At 44.5% G+C, this 16671-nt stretch overlaps 1 protein-coding gene across 5 annotated transcripts in view; it reads right to left on the bottom strand.

The window, feature by feature from the left end:
• The window catches only part of chrnb1l (cholinergic receptor, nicotinic, beta 1 (muscle) like), a 118138-nt gene that overhangs the window by 92830 nt on the left and 8637 nt on the right, over positions 1-16671 (bottom strand). For all 5 annotated transcript variants that reach the window (XM_034676560.1, XM_034676555.1, XM_034676556.1 and 2 more), the window contains exons 3-8: positions 15474-15607; positions 8393-8437; positions 7646-7755; positions 899-1007; positions 666-810; positions 403-588 (exon numbers count right to left, since the gene is read on the bottom strand). In XM_034676560.1, coding sequence (XP_034532451.1) covers positions 403-588; positions 666-810; positions 899-1007; positions 7646-7755; positions 8393-8437; positions 15474-15607 — 729 coding nt within the window. The remainder of the gene's footprint in view (positions 1-402; positions 589-665; positions 811-898; positions 1008-7645; positions 7756-8392; positions 8438-15473; positions 15608-16671) is intronic.

Consider the following 16671-nt stretch of genomic DNA (forward strand, 5'->3'; position numbering starts at 1 on the left):
ACTGAACACCTAGAGGCTGAAAGAATCCATTTACGCCGGAAATCTTTGAGAGAAATCTTGTTCGAACTTGTGTGTGTGATCAAAGAAGTCTTAAGCTGAGCAGCGCCAGTGTGTGAGGGGCTCATTTCTACTTTTGTTTTAATTTGGAGGTTATTGATTCAGCAGTGTTTTATGCAAATTAACTCTCTAATCTGAAATTGAATCCCTTTGTGCCAGTAATTGGACAAATATGTGATCGCACAACTTTTCCGGACCACACAAACACAACGAGGAGACGGTGTTGTCAGATTTAGAGAGAGGCATTAAGGCCGTGTAATGCTTTGATAAGCATCATTTGCGGCAGTGAAACTAACAGGCCGTGAAGCTTCAGGTAAAGTTTAGCCTCCTGTATTGTTGGCTCACCTGCATCAGGAGGAAGGTAGAAGTTAAAGATGGCGATGATGGTGATGAGGATGCAGGGCAGGATGATGTTGAACACGTAGTACAGAGGCTTCCTCTCCATAATCAGGTAGAAGGTCATTTCCTCGTACATGTCATCATTGGAGTTCTTCCTGCACGGCCTGTGTTTGATGTGCCACTCGCCGCCCTCTGGAGGGAACAAGGTCTCAAGTGATGAGTAAACAAGTAGAACAGTGCTGCGATGAAGTTATTGTCCTGCTGCTCACCACTGAAAGCTTCGTCCAGTTGGATCTCCCTGATCTCTTTGCCTTTGGAGTCCAGTGCGTACTGAATATCGATCTCTGTTGAGTCGTACGTGTACGAGCGGAACTGCATGGTGCAGTTCTGCCAGTCAAACGGGAAGTATTCCACCTAGAAGGACAAGACCAGAGTAATAAGATTAGAGAAAATGGATAGAATGGCAAGATTAGGATGAGTTCATATATGTGTATATGTTCACCTTGACTCCACATGAGCTGAGGAAGAGTGCAGGGGGAGTCCAGGTCACTCTGCCGGTACTATAAGCCTGAACATGGACAGGCAGGGCCACTTCAAACTGCCCATCATTGCTGCAAACAGATTAAAATAAAACATCACATCTCTTCCGTGGAGCTTTAACCAAGTCCAGTTTCTATTTTGGATCAAGCTTTAAGTTACTATGACATGAGGCATAGTTCTAGGGAACTGTGGGAACCCTCCCTCTAATAGAGCAGGACATCACACATCCACTGAAAACATAACTCATCCCGCTCCAATCAGGTCGCAGATACAGGGCACTGAGGTGTAGAGAAACGGATCCCTGCTGCTGTGGCAGCCCTAAACAAAAGGCCTCGCTGAACATTGTAAGGTGCATTTAAAGCAAGTTAAGTTTGGGGGTCTTTTAGCCCCCAGAACTACTTTTCAACAACCAAAACACTGCGGTGAATCTACCAATCAGACACATCCAGTATTTCAGGCCCTGCCCCCCGAAAATACAGGGACCTTTGAAAAGTACCACCCACCAAGCAGGGTTTGTTTTAGGGGGAAGATTATCTACCCCTGAACTAAATTTAGACCCTGGCTCCTCCGGTCGATATGCACGTAGTTCAGGGGTAAAGTCCCTAGTCCCAGGGTAAAGTTCCTGCGGTGGAAAAACACCTGTAGAGGTGCAGTACACCTGCAGTCTTTATTTGAATGCTGATGTTGGTGTTTTGTTTGATGTGTATTTTGTGTTCTTTTTGTGATGTGTTTGTGTGTGCAGCACAGGAGGGGCTGTGGACAAGAATTTACCCAAGGGGACAATAAAGTCTAAAGTCTAAAAGTCTAAGTCTATTTTATCGATTCTGCAACGCAGGAACTATGAACAATTTTAGTTCCTAGAACCTCATTAAGAGGAACCTTTTTGTGGCGCTGTTGGCCTAACGATCTAAGGGCCCCACGTATAGAGGCTGCAGTCCTCCTCGCAGAGGTCGCCGGTTTGATTCCTGGCCACAACCATTTGCTGCATGTCTTCCCCAAGCGGCAACCTCCGGTCTCAAACGATGAAGCCCATGCGGAAGTGTTATAAACTGCAATTCATCGAAAATCCACTTGAGGCTGGCTTCAGAAACACAGGAAACCACATAGACCCCAAATCTATCAGCACACACTGTACGGGGGGTGAAGTTTTTTCCAACGCGATGGTTCAGAAGATATTAAGATTAAGAGTTTTTGCCCAAATAAGGACATGACTGACTGGACTCCCAGTCGGGAGCACATAGCTGTTGGCTAGGAGGCTCAGGTTCCGCCCCTTTACGTCACACTCTGCCTGGTTGAGTACAACAATTCCAATATGGCTGCTGCCGTTGATTTGCTTCAAAGCAGCTCTCAGGAACAGATGGGTGACCTCACGGATAATACGTCCATATTTTATACAGTCTATGGTCTTCCCCCGCTCTACTCCCCACATTTCCTGTCTCTCTACAGTTGTCCTATTTTAGCTCGTGCTTAGGTACTCTCCCAGTACAAGGGGGACTTTGACCAATCAGCATACACTCACCTATGGACCAATCACTGTGCATTAACACCACTCAAACAAAAGAGCCAAACCAGGACCAGCAAACACACTTTTTGAGTCCCATGGTAACATTTACAAATAGTTTGTAAAACAGTTTAAAATGGTGGAAATAGACCAATGGGCTGACAATGAAGTGTTATAGTGTTTGTGGAGATACAATGATGCGATTAGGAAACAGCAAAGTGTCATATTACAATCTTTTGAAGTATTTCCTGCTGAGACCGGTCTGCTGGTAATGGGGACAGCGTTTATTACAGTGTTTCCCCTACCATTATACAGGGGGGGTGGGGTGCCCCCCCAACAGCGGCCCCCGCCCCCCTTGGAAGTTCAGTAAATTTTATTTTCTACATATCGCCAGATCACAGCAGTAGTAATTCAGGGTTACCTCTCTTATAGATCAGGTCTTAAACTTGTTCTTTTATTAAACAGACTAAATATCCTTCTGTTATTGATCTTATTTACATGACAGGATGTCATTATGCTCATCTGCTCTCTGTATCACATGGCAGCGTTCTGCTCCATGCACACACAGACACACAAACACGTGCGCTCACATACACACATCACAGCACAACGATACGATAAATGTTCATCAACAACTCGGTTTTTCAAGACGAAAACGAGACTATGACGAGCTGAAGTGCATCACTGATAATACAAACTCAGATGAAAACTTAAGAAGGACCGTCGGACATTAAGAGTTCATATTTTCCCCGCTGTGCGTCTAATCTTAAGAAATTAAAGCTATGCGTTCCTGTGACAGGCTGAGTTCTTATCTGAGGGGCGCTGTGTTAGCTTGGTCTCTACCTGCAGCAGGTGTGCTGTGTGAACCAGTCTCCTCTTCATTGAGGATTTTTACCCCCCGGTGTGCGTTAGTGACAAAAACACAACCGGGGGCCGTCTGTTTAATATTTGACGTCTGTTTAATATTTGACGTCTGTTTAATATTTGACGTTTTTGCCGCTCTCACCGTAAAAAGCTCTGCATCTAGAGCTTGATTTAATCCAGTTTGGTGAAACATCAGACACATTTAGTAAGTTTGATCAACTCCTTGTCATCAAAGAGTGCCGTGAGCTGGCTGACTGTCCAGAGGTCGAGAGCGCCTGTTACTGTAGGTGCATTCAGGGACCGTCGTAATAGTGCAACGCAGACCTATATTTTGCGTTCATGGCATTTTTATTTGAATCAAGAGAATTAGATAAAGTGGTAACATGCAATATTACAAAAGCAAAAGTGTTAAAACAGTGAAATGTGGACGATGTTAGTACTTGGTAGATAGATAGATAGATAGATAGATAGATAGATAGATAGATAGATAGATAGATAGATAGATAGATAGATAGATAGATAGATAGATAGATAGATAGATAGATAGACAGATAGACAGATAGTTGTGGCAAAGTCTGTCTGCACCCCCCCCCCCCCCCCCCCCCCCCCCCCCCCCCCCCCAAAACACTGTATTAGAATAAGAAATCTAAAAGTCAGGATCATAAAGAACATTCAATTGCATTTCTATGATTTCCAAATCAATACAATGGTCATAACTGCCTTACATTATTAATATGGACTTAAAAATAGTTTAAAAAAGAATATAATGACATTTTAAACATAAAATTGAATTGCAATGAATGCTGATTTACGACAGAACAGACAGATCCAAATGTTTTTAGCGAGTCAGCAGCGTAACTTGAACTAGTAACTGACCAAGAAGACACGTCAGCACCTCTACTTTCTCCACAAGCTGAGGGAAGCTAGAGCCCCTGCCCCCACCATGCGCACCTCTACAGAGGCACCATCCAGAGCATTCTCACCAGCAGCATCACTGTGTGGTACGGGGCCTGCACTGCGTCCTGCCGAATGACCCTCCAGTGCATCGTGAGAACAGCTGACAACATTGTTGGTGCCTCTCTCCCCTCCCTCCATGACATTTACTCTTCCCGCCTCACCTGAAAAGCCCTGCGCATAGCAGGCGACCCCTCCCACCCGTCTCACAGCCTCTTCAGCCTGTTGCCATTAGGAAGGAGACTACGCAGTCTCCGGGCCAGAACCAGCAGACTGAGGGACAGTTTTATCCACCAGGCAGTCAGGATGCTGAACTCTCTCCCTTTTTTGCCCCCTCTTCTACTTCTTATCTTTTTCTAGCTTTCCTATGTTTATCTGTTGTTGTCGTTGCTAGGGTCTGAGAGAGAAACCCAATTTCAAGTCCTCAGTATGTCTGGTGCATACTGCAGTTTGGGACAATAAAGAAGACTTTGACTTTGAACTTTGTAACTCAACTTTGTCCTACATGTTGTAGACAATAAGTCATTTAAACAAGATATCAGGAGCACTAATATCACACTCTGCTGACCGAGCTGCACATGTAGTTCACTCTCAGGTTTAACTCTCCTAAGCCTCCACTGCACTCCCACATTGCAAGCTCACTGAAGTATTCCAGTTGACATCAAATATAGAAGAACTTCAAACATTACATGAGACACTTGGAAGCGTAGCATTAATGTCGGCTGTATACAGATTTGTTTTGGTCGTTAAGCTCACAACAGTAAACAACAGAGGCATTGAGTCAAGTAGACACAGATAGAACTGAATGATGTGTTTGGGGTTTATGGATCCTTAAAGACAGCCCTCTTAAAACCCCCGTCCCCATGAAGGTCCTACTCCCACTCATACAACCAGCTCTCATCACACACATTCAGAAAAGTGTGTACATGCATATTTGTGTGGTTTCAAGTGAGCAGGGCCATCATCTCAGTTTTTAGAGAGCCCTGCTGCTTAACTGCCTATAAAGTGTTGATGAATACAGCAGTGGGATATTTACGGGACTCCACTTACTGTTCAAGGCAGCCACATGATCAGATTCAATGCTGTGTCTGAGTTTTTCGGTCACATATGTACTGTACTGAATTATACCGGCATGCACTGAGTTTAATCTTTAACCCTACGTTCCACAGGAGGAACCTCTCCAGTGGGATCAGGGACATGTTGGAGCTGTGGTAAACCTCACCATCTGGGCTTATGAGATGCTGGTTACTGTGCAACATTGACGACCAATAGGCGTTTTTCGACCGGAGGAACTTTAACCCTGAATTACGTGCGTTTCGACCGGTGGACCCAGGGTCTAAATTTAGTTCAGGGTAGATAATCTCCCCCCAGAAAAGCCCCTGCTAGGGGGGTAGTACTTTTCAAAGGTCCCTGGACTTCCGGGGGGCGGGGTCTGCAATGCTGAACGTGTCTGATTGGTAGATTAACCGCAGTGTTTTTATTCCTCCCTCCGTCCACAATAACATCACACACATCTGTGATTCTCTTGATTTCTCTTTCTTTCATTAGTTTTTATTTGTTCTGTCTTTTTTGTATGTGTGTGTACTTTTCAAAAGAAGAAGCTGTGATTCTCTTGATTTAGTCTTCTCTCAGCCCACCGTGAATGCGTCTCTCCCGGTGTTACGGTTTTAAAAGTGACCCTGTAAACTGGAGACCTTCAGCTGAACGTGTCAGTGTTTGTGGAGTTTACACAGCTGTTGAAACACAGAGGGAGTTCCTGGGAATGCAAACTAGTTGAGTTTTTATTAAGATTTCAAAATATCCTCATCAGATATTTAATGATGGTCTAAAGACGTTTATGAGGGATGCATCCGGCTGAAAGTCTCCAGTTAACAGGGTCGCTGTTTAAACCAAAACACCGGCCGATCTCTGCCACGGCTTTTTGAGTTGAAAAGGATTTTAAAGGCGTGTTGAAACGTCTTTGCTACTCGCGCTTATCTCCTCTCACGTGTTGATTCAGTGAATCCATCTGTGATGAAATATAGCACCATCTAAAACAGACCAGCTGAGTCTCTTCATGCTAACAGGCTAACTGTTGTGTTGCTCATAATGATACCTGCCTGTCTGTCTGCTTCTCAATGTCATCTGTGATGAATGGCATTCCTCTTTGTTTTACTGCCCTCTACTGGTCTGGTGGTGTAGTGCATTTACTTTTTTTTTTTTCCATATGTCACTGGCCTGATTTACACAATCTACCCGGGACTTCAGCCCGCGGTCGAAACACAGACAACAATGGAAGACATCGCTTGTGTTTTTTGCACGACATGCATAAAAAAGATAAAATTGGTTTCCCAAAATGATCAACATGTATCATGTGGACTTCCTTTTAAGGGCGTCAGTTTAAAGCGTCCAGTGTGAAGGTTTTCCCTTGCATTATCGTCACTCACACAGGAAGTTTTGGGGAGAAGAAAGGAGCAATCATTCCAGAGAAATTATCTTTCATACTTTTCATACATATTATCTGGTTAAATAAAGGGTTAATAAAATAAAAAAACTGCAATAATGTACATACGAAAGGTAACTAATCCAATAAGGTAAACATGTCTTATCATGATGAGGGTAGAAAATCTCCCCCCAGAAAAGCCCCTGCTAGGGGCGTTGTACTTTTCAAAGGTCCAAGGACTTTTGGGGGGCAGGGCCTTCAAAGCTGAACGTGTCTGATTGGTAGATTAACCGCAGTGTTTTTATTCCGCCGGCCGTCCACAATAACATCACACACATCTGTGATTCACTTGATTTCTCTTTCTTTCATTTGTTCCTTTTAAGAAGGAACAAAATTTGGGTAACCCATTTGTTGCTACAATATTACTAATGGACTTGTACTTGTATAGCGCTTTTCTAGTCTTTCTGACCACTCAAAGCGCTTTTACACTACTTGTCACATTCACCCAATCATACCCATTCACTCACTGACGGTAGAGGCTGCTACAGTAAGGGACCATCAGTGTTAGCTAATCTCATTCGTACACATTCACACACCTCTGAACAACAGAGGGAGCAATTTGGGGTTCAGTGTCTTGCTCAAGGACACTTCAGCATGTGACTGCCGGAGCTGGGATCGAATCGCCAACCTTCCGATTGATAGACGACCGACTCTACCCACTGAGCCGCAGCCGCCCCAGAGCAGCAAAACGTTCTGACTGTCTTTGTCACTATGGGTTCAAAATTCAAACTTTGATGTTAACGTATGCATAAATATTTACAGTTTTATTAAGTGCGACATGTAAAGATTGCAGGACCAGGACAGAAATCGTCCTGTGTGCAACACCACTGTCTAGAAATGAAAGAAAGTGAACGTCTCATCTCCTCAGTGCTGATTCATGTTTCTAAGAGTGCAGAGCTTGTGCTTACTTATTGATGAGGACGATGTCAGGCAGCCAAACCTTCGTAGACGGAATACGCATCACCTCAATCATATCATTGTCCTTGGGTTTCCAACTCAACCGGTAATCTGTCCATTCCTGTTAACAATAAAGAACAGTGTTAGAGTTGTGTTTCAGAGGGGACTACATAGAGTACGATGAAGGGGCAGGACAGACGGCTACAGGAGAATAACACAAAGAGGAAACTTTGCATTTACAAATGTAACCTATTTGTCATTTCATCAGTTTATTTGTCATTTCTCAAGCGCTGTAATTAGATTCCACCGGGACGATTCCCCCGTGCATTTGTCCTTGCATAACAAAACACAATTTGCATAATTTTTCATTTTGCATAAACTCTGTGTTATTATGACTTCTCCGAGTGCTCCAGCTTTCTTATTAGTTTTTTTCTTATTGGCACTGAGCTGCACATGAGGAAGGAGGTTTGATGTTAATGCATTTGTTTTCAGTGGAGCTGTAGCCATGGTTGAGTTGGTTAAAACGATATGAAAATGTAATAAGGTATTCAATTATTGAAGACAGCGTTGAGGGGTGTCCCTTCCAGCAACTTTGTGTTTTAGTGAAGCAACAAGCCGTTGACTGATCACTTACTGTGGGTTGTTTGAAATGTACTCCCACAATATAAAAAAGAACTGACTCTGATTTACAGCTTCAGTGGAAGGAGCAGGCGGAGGAGACGGTGCTGTGAGAGGTGTTGACATGCAAACATACTCACCAGATTCATGACAACGACTGTGCTCATCTCTTCATTTTTCATGTTCTGGAAGAGAAATAGAGAAAAGGTTTGTTGTCATTGCAGCATGCTGGACAAAGCACCCATCTTCATGACTGAAGTCAGAGTGTACAGTCATGGCTAAAGGTTTTGAGAATGACAAAACTATTAATTTTCACAAAGTCTGCTGTTTCAGTTTTTATAATGGTAATTTGCATATACTCCAGAATGTTATGAGTAGTGATCAGCTCAACCGCAATTAATTGCAAAGTCCCTCTTTGCCTTGAAAATGAACTTTATCACCAAAAACACATTTCCACTGCATTTCAGCCCTGCCACAAAAGGACCAGCTAACATCATTTCAATGACACACAGGTGTCACACACATTAACACAGGTGTGGGTGTTGATGAGGACAAGGCTGGCGATCAATCTGTCATGATTGAGTGACTGGACACTTTAAAAGGAAGATGGTGCATGACACCATTGTTCCTCATCTGTTAGCCATGGTTACCTGCAAGGAAACACGTGCAGCCATCATTGCATTGCACAAAAAGGGCCTAACAGGGAAGTTTATAGCAGCGAGTAAGATTGCACCTCAGTCAACCGTCTATCAAATTATCAAGAACTTCAAGGAGAGAGGTTCAATTGTTGCCAAACAGGCTCCAGGGCGCCCAAGAAAGTCCAGCAAGCGCCAGGACTGTCTCCTGAAGGTGTTACAGCTGCGGGATCGGGCCACCACCAGTGCAGAGCTTGCTCAGGAATGGCAGCAGCCAGGTGTGAGTGCATCTGCACGCACAGTGAGGCGAAGACTTTTGGAGGAAGGCCTGGTGTCAAGGAGGGCAGCAAAGAAGCCACTTCTCTCCAGTAGAAACATCAGGGACAGACTGATATTCTGCAGAAGGTACAGGGACTGGACTGCTGAGGACTGGGGTAAAGTCATTTTCTCTGATGAATCCCCTTTCCGATTGTTTGGGGCATCTGGAGGAAGGCTTGCTCGGAGAAGACGAGGTGAGCGCTACCATCAGTCCTGTCTCTTGCCAACAGTGAAGCATCCTGAGACCATTCATGTGTGGGGTTGCTTTTCGGTCAAGGGAGTGGGCTCTCTCACAGTCTTGCCTAAAAACACAGCCATGAATAAAGAATGGTACCAGAACGTCCTCCCAGAGCAACTTCTCCCAACCATCCAAGGGCAGTTTGGTGATGAAGAATGCCTTTTCCAGCATGATGGAGCACCTTGCCATAAAGCAAAAGTCATAACAAAATGGCTCGGGGAACAAAACATTAAGATTTTGGGCCCTTGGCCAGGAAACTCCCCAGATCTTAATCCCATTGAGAACTTGTGGTCAATCCTCAAGAGGCGGGTGGACAATCAAAAACCCACAAATTCTGACAAACTCCAAGCATTGATTATGCAAGAATGGACTGCCATCAGTCAGGATTTGGTCCAGAAGTTGATTGACAGCATGCCAGGGAGAATTGCAGAGGTCTTGAAAAAGAAGGGTCAACACTGCAAATATTGACTTATTGCATGAATTCTGTGTAATTCTCAATAAAAGCTTTTGATACTTATGAAATGCTTCTAATTGTATTTCATTATACCATAGAAACATCTGACAAAAACACCTAAAAACCCTGAAGCAGCAGACTTTGTGAAAATGTAATATTTGTGTCATTCTCAAAACTTTTGGCCAGGACTGTAGATCCTCCTGGTCAAACATTCCTCCAATACAAGTGAAAGTTGTTCAGTCAGATTCTGACTTGAGTTAAAGTCCTGGAGTACTTGATTTTAAAAATACTGAAGTATTCAAAGTACTTTTTAAAATATCTCTAAACGTATTTTCACAAAGCATGAGGTCAGTCAAGAATGCATGGGTGAACATTCTGCTCCGTTCTGTTTCTCTAGAAAACATGATTTCATATCTAAAGAGTCTACCATGAAATCTAAACTAAGTTACTACAAGCACAGACAAGTTTACAATGTTCATCTGGAATCAAAGCAGTGTGTTAGCTCCAGACCTCCACATGCTTTCTCAGGTTAGATGCTGATGTTTTGGAGGCTGTGATGAAGTTTGTGTGGTAAACACATCAGAGATTTACAACAATACAAACAATCATTCTTTATTTCAAAAGCTCAAACGTGGGTTTAAAATATGGCCGTGGTTCTCAGGTAGAGAATCATCATCCTCCTCAGTCATAGCCATCATCACCACGACTACATGAACGCACTGATCTGAAGAACGTTTGATCTACGCTCAACCCAGGTACGGCTACACCACTGAGACAAACCAAACACAAGAACACCAACAGTTTACGGTCTTTGGGATCTGATTTCTGAAAAGAAGACTCATCAGCTGACTTCAAAGATAAAGTAGAGAGTAACTAGAGCACTGATAGAAATGTAGAGGAGTCAAAAGGATGAGATTTGTCTTTAAATGGAGTCAAAGTAAGAAGTTCACCGAAAAATAATACTCAAGTAAAGTACAATTCCAGTCCGGTTTCCATCCCCGTCACAGTACAGAAACAGCCCTCCTCAAGATAACTAACGACCTCCTCATGGCAGCTGATTCCGGTCTCATCTCCATCCTCATCCTCCTCGGTTTGAGTGCGGCCTTCGACACCATTTCTCACCCCATACTCCTCAATAGACTCTCCTCCATAGGCATCACTGACACCCCCCTGCACTGGTTTCACTCCTACCTCACGGGCCGCACTCAGTTCATCCAACTCAAATCCTTCACTTCACATCCCTCCCCCGTCACTTCAGGTGTGCCCCAGGGCTCTGTCCTGGGGCCCCTCCTCTTCATCACCTACCTTCTCCCACTTGGCAATATCTTCCGCAAATTTGGCATTCACTTCCACTGCTTCGCGGATGACACCCAGCTCTACCTCTCCAGCAAGCCCGACTCCACTCTCCCACCCTCCTCCCTCACCCTCTGCCTCTCTGAGATCAAGTCCTGGTTCACCTCCAACTTCCTTCAACTCAACAGCAATAAAACAGAACTCCTCCTTATAGGCACCAAATCCACCTTATCCAAAGCCGACAGTTTCTCCCTCACCATAGACAGTTCAACAGTGTCCCCCTCCCCCCAGGTAAAGAGTCTGGGTGTCATCCTCGACAGCTCGCTTTCTTTCAACTCTCACATCAATATCATAACCTGGTCTGCATATTTCCACCTCCGCAACATCAACCGCCTCCGCCCCTCTCTCACCCCTCACACCACTGCTATCCTGGTCCACAGTCTTGTCACCTCCCGTATCGATTATTGTAACTCACTCCTCTTCGGTGTCCCTCACAAATCCCTCCATAAACTTCAACTGGTCCAAGACTCTGCAGCCCGCATCATCACTAGAACCCCCTCCTTTCACCACATCACCTCCATCCTCCAGCAGCTCCACTGGCTACCGGTCAAACTCAGAATCAATTTCAAAATCCTCCTGTACACATTCAAGGCCGTCCACAACCTCTCCCCCCTGTATCTCTCTGATCTCCTCCACATCGTCACCCCCTCTCGCTCCCTCAGGTCTTCCTCCTCCCTCCACCTCTCTGTGCCCTCTGCCCGTCTCAGCACCATGGGGAGCAGAGCTTTCAGTCGCTCTGCTCCCCAACTCTGGAACTCACTCCCACCGGACATCCGAAACTCTGACTCACTACCCCTCTTCAAATCAAAACTCAAAACCCATCTGTTTCAAACTGCATTCCCCGCTTAATTTCCACTGCTTCATTTTTAACTTGGTGTTACTTTGCTTGTTGTTTTTATTTATCTTATCGTGTTCTTTTATTTACTGTGTTTTTTATCTGTCTGTAAAGCGACCTTGAGTGCTTTGAAAGGCGCTTCTAAATAAAAAGTATTATTATTATTATTACAGATACTCAAACACTGTACTCAAGTACAGTACTCCAGTAAATTTACTTTGTTACTGTCTATCACTGCTCACAAGTAGAGAAGGCATTTAAGGTGTGCTACACCTACTACTACATTCTGCTAAACTAGCTTCAAGAGCCGTGTTCCTACCTTGTTTGTAATTTACTGACAATGAGGTAAAAAGTGGACAATGTGCTAAAACCAGTGATGGACAATAACAAAGTAAACTTACTTGAGTACTAAACTTTTTATTTATTGAATGCATTGTTAAAATTCCTCCTCCCTGTCTGTCTAAAGGTGCTATATAAGTAAAGTTATTATTATTATTATTGAAAAGATCAGTGGTGTCTGAACTGTCACTTTAGCCTTTGTAATAACACTTATATGATATAAAGCTGAATAATGATCAAACCTATACTTTAGTGCAATATGATTAATAATGAACGTTACATTAGGAGTTAGAACTACATTACATGCTTGAAACACAGCCTCTCTTTGTCAACAGTAACTCTAACCCTGCAGACTGAACAGCTGAGTCCACTGACTGGCATGCCTGACAGAGATGGACACACACCAACTTCTTCTAGGACAGAGTTCATGAGGTAAGATTTGTTAAAGATGTTTGTCTGGACCCTCACATAAAGAGTGTGTGCGTGCATGCGTGCGTGTGTGCGTGCGTGCGTGTGATTGTGTATTCAGCATGAAGGCGGAGCTTCCCTGAACCTGGCCTGCTATTTAAAACACTTGGAGGAATGTCAGGGAGACAGCTGGGGCATGAACAGGGAGGGGGGTCCGGGTAGAGGGAGGTTGACTTAACTCATCTCCCTCTTTCTCTCACCCTCACACACACACACACACACACACACACACACACACACACACACACACACACACACACACACACACACACACACACACACACACACACACACACACACACACACACACACACCTCTCATCACCTATATTTCCTGTAACTCTTTGTATTCACCCCTGGTAGGGGGGTGGTAATAATAACGCTGCTGTTATCCAGCTGAACAGTTCTGGGCTGAGGGGGGCTGAGCATCCAAGTGGGTCAGTTTTCAAGATCGTTCCACTCCAGAACTTATCAGCCCCATGTGACTCCCTCTCCGGTGTGAGACTGACCTTGAGTGTCGGTGTAAGGAGCATGCTCAGTATAGCTGTGTATGCAAATGTGACACATACAGGTGCATGTGTGTGTGTGTGGGGGGGGGGTGGTTGTGCATACATGTACTGCAGAGGAAATGCTGAGGGGAATTCAAATAATGGTGTGTGTGAAAAGTAGTGTGTGTATGTGCTCTATTTTCAAGGTGTTGTACAGTCTGAACCAGGAGTACCTCACTAAAGAAGCATGACTTTTTGTTTCAGTGGCCCTCAGCGCTGTGAATTAAAAACTACCACCACACTTCGTGCTCTCTTTTATGCTGAGACTGCCAAATGTTGTCCTCCTGTCATGTGGGACTTCAGGGAGTACATTGGTCCCGAGCATGGAGGGGGGGGGGGGGGGGGGGGGGGGGGGGGTTGCTTAAAGATTTTATGGAGACATCTGTCTGTGAAAATCAGTCTGGATTTTTAAATATGTATCTATCAGAGGTAGAGCTGCTCCCGAGGCAAAGGCTCGTCAGATGTTACAGTAATGAAACTCAGAGAATGTCAGTGAAATGTCATGTAATAAAAGAGAGGAGGCATGGGAGACACAGGCGTCCCAGAAGGTTTCATGTCCTCACTGTCACATGAAGCTCCTTGAAAAAATCGTATTCTGACGCCACACTCAACCAACCTACTTGTGGTAAGTTTTTCTGTTTCATAGCTTTTGTAGGGTGAAGTGAACCTAAAATCTTACAACAACAGTTCACATGAAATCTGTTTGCAACCTAACACAGGACTTCCACCAGATCCGTGTTCGGTCTGTCTCTGATCCGCTGCGGTACCCCGGGCAGCTGGAGTCATGTGACCGAGGTTTACCCGCGGTAATGAATGAATAAAGGATTCTCCTCCTCCTCTCCTCATCCATGTTGTCTTTCTGGTCCTCTGAAAACCTCTGACCTGTTGACTCCAGGCCTGGCTCCGCTCATCATGACTTTGGTTTGTTGTTGTAGTTAAGTGAAATACGATCTGGTGATAACACAGAGTGTTTTATTCTGAAAATTAACCGGATGTTTTCATTTTGTTTTGGTGAAACCTGACTTCCTGTCCCGCTCCATCTGCTCTGTTCAGATTTATGCGTCATGCTCCGGCACCCGGCAACAATAGAAGTCTTGTGTACCTGATCCAGAGGACTCTGACCTGCCGGATCAAAGAAGTAGCCGAAACGCCACGGAGCAGACCCAGTATAAATATGACAAATGTTTGATGAAAATTTGATATAAATAAACCTGTAATTACACCCTCCAGCTGGCTCAGGCTTGGACCAGCTCTCAGTTATGCTGCTATAGGCTTAGACTGCAGGATGAACTGGCGCACTGACACACTGGGATCCTACCCCCCCTCCCCAAACCCCTCATCCCTTACTTTAACTCTCCCTGTCCCATTAGAGTTACTAACCATAGACCTTTCTGGAGTCCCTGAGCTCCCTTGTCTCGTAGGTTCCTCTGAGCTGCCGTAGACGTCCTCCTGCTGTGGACGTTCCAGACTCCAGCTGATACGGACGTGCTGGACTCCAGCGGCAACAGGTACTACTACTCATCACTATCCTCTCTCTCCCTCCATCTCCCTCCATCTCTCTCTCTCTCTCCATCTCTCTCTCTCTTCATCTTCATCTCTCTCTCTCTTCATCTCTCTCTCTCTTCATCTCCCTCTATCCCTCTCTCCAACACGGTCTCAGCAGATGTGTGTCTAACATGAGTCTGGTCCTGCTGGAGGTTTCTGCCTGTTAAAGGAAGTTTGTCCTTGCCACTGTAACTTGCTAAATGCTGCAAAGTGCTCTGCTCATGGTGGATTAAGATGAGATCAGACTGAGTCCTGTCTGTAAGATGGGACTGGATCTTATCCTGTCTTGATGTTGGGTCTTTGTTAATAACAGAACATAGAGTGGTCTAGACCTGCTCTGTTTGTAAAGTGTCTGAGGATAACATTTGTTGTGATTTGGCGCTATACAAATAAAGATTGATTGATATGAAAGTCTCATTCCAAGTGAATAAAGGTTTCTTTAAGACCTGGTTGTGTATGTTTATCTGTAAATATGGGTTAGGGTCTCACCAGTCCGACGAAGGAGGAGAGGATCATACCGATGCGGACCACCACTCTCTGATCAGGTTTCTCTGCCGGCCGCACCTTCACGTTGTAGTTGGTGAAGAGCGTCTTCAGTAGTGTCTTCTCAACATCAGTTGAACCTGAGTGACATATGGAGAGAAGGCTTACATGACAGGTTCAGACATAACTTCAGATATAAAACCCTTTTCTGTCCGTCTTGTCTTCATATCAACCAAATAGCAATCAGATTGTTCATTCATTCACGGCTACAAAAGCCTGAGTGTCCATTTCAATTCAAACCTTCTATTACTGGCCTCTTTCTCTGCTTATTATTCAAACCCAAACACTTTTAACTAAAGTTTCTGCTGGGTGTTCTTTGCAAAACCCATCACTCTGATGACAAGTGGGGGTGAAGCTTACTGACTGGCAGCCAAGGTGCGCTGTGCATTCAGATATGAGTAACAATGAGCCCTGCAGCTCAGCGTCTGAGTCAATAGTGCACAGTGAGCAGATGCTTCACGGAATTAGTTAATGCAGGAGGATGTGTCGCTCAGCGAGAGGTAGCCAGATTAGTCCAGTTTACAGATGTCCGGAAACAGATATCATCAACGTCAACGGAACGACCTCCTGATCCCGTCATAAGAGTCTAACACCCGTTCACACAGCGTTTTTCTGTGTTTCGCCCGGTGGAACCAGGGTCTAAATTTAGTTCAGGGTAGATAATCTCCCCCCTAAAAAGGCCCTGTTAGGGGGGTAGTACTTTTCAAAGGACCCAGGACTTTCGGGGGGCGGGGCCTGCAATGCTGAACGTGTCTGATTGGTAGATTAACCTCAGTGTTTTTATTCCTCCCTCCGTCCACAATAACATCACACACATCTGTGATTCACTTGATTTCTCTTTCTTTCATTAGTTTTGATTTGTTCTATCTTTTTTGTATGTGTGTGTACTTTTCAAAAGAAGAAGCTGTGATTCTCTTGATTTAGCAGCTTGTAACAGTAGTCTTCTCTCAGCCCACCGTGAATGCGTCTCTCCCGGTGTTACGGTTTTAAAAGTGACCCTGTAAACTGGAGACCTTCAGCTGAACGTGTCAGTGTTTGTGGAGTTTACACAGCTGTTGAAACACAGAGGGAGTTCCTGGGAATGCAAACTAGTTTAGTTTTTATTAAGATTTCAAAATATCCTCATCAGATATTTAATGATGGT

This window comes from Notolabrus celidotus, chromosome 23 (genome assembly GCF_009762535.1).
Source record: "Notolabrus celidotus isolate fNotCel1 chromosome 23, fNotCel1.pri, whole genome shotgun sequence".
Taxonomy (NCBI): Eukaryota; Metazoa; Chordata; class Actinopteri; order Labriformes; family Labridae; genus Notolabrus; species Notolabrus celidotus.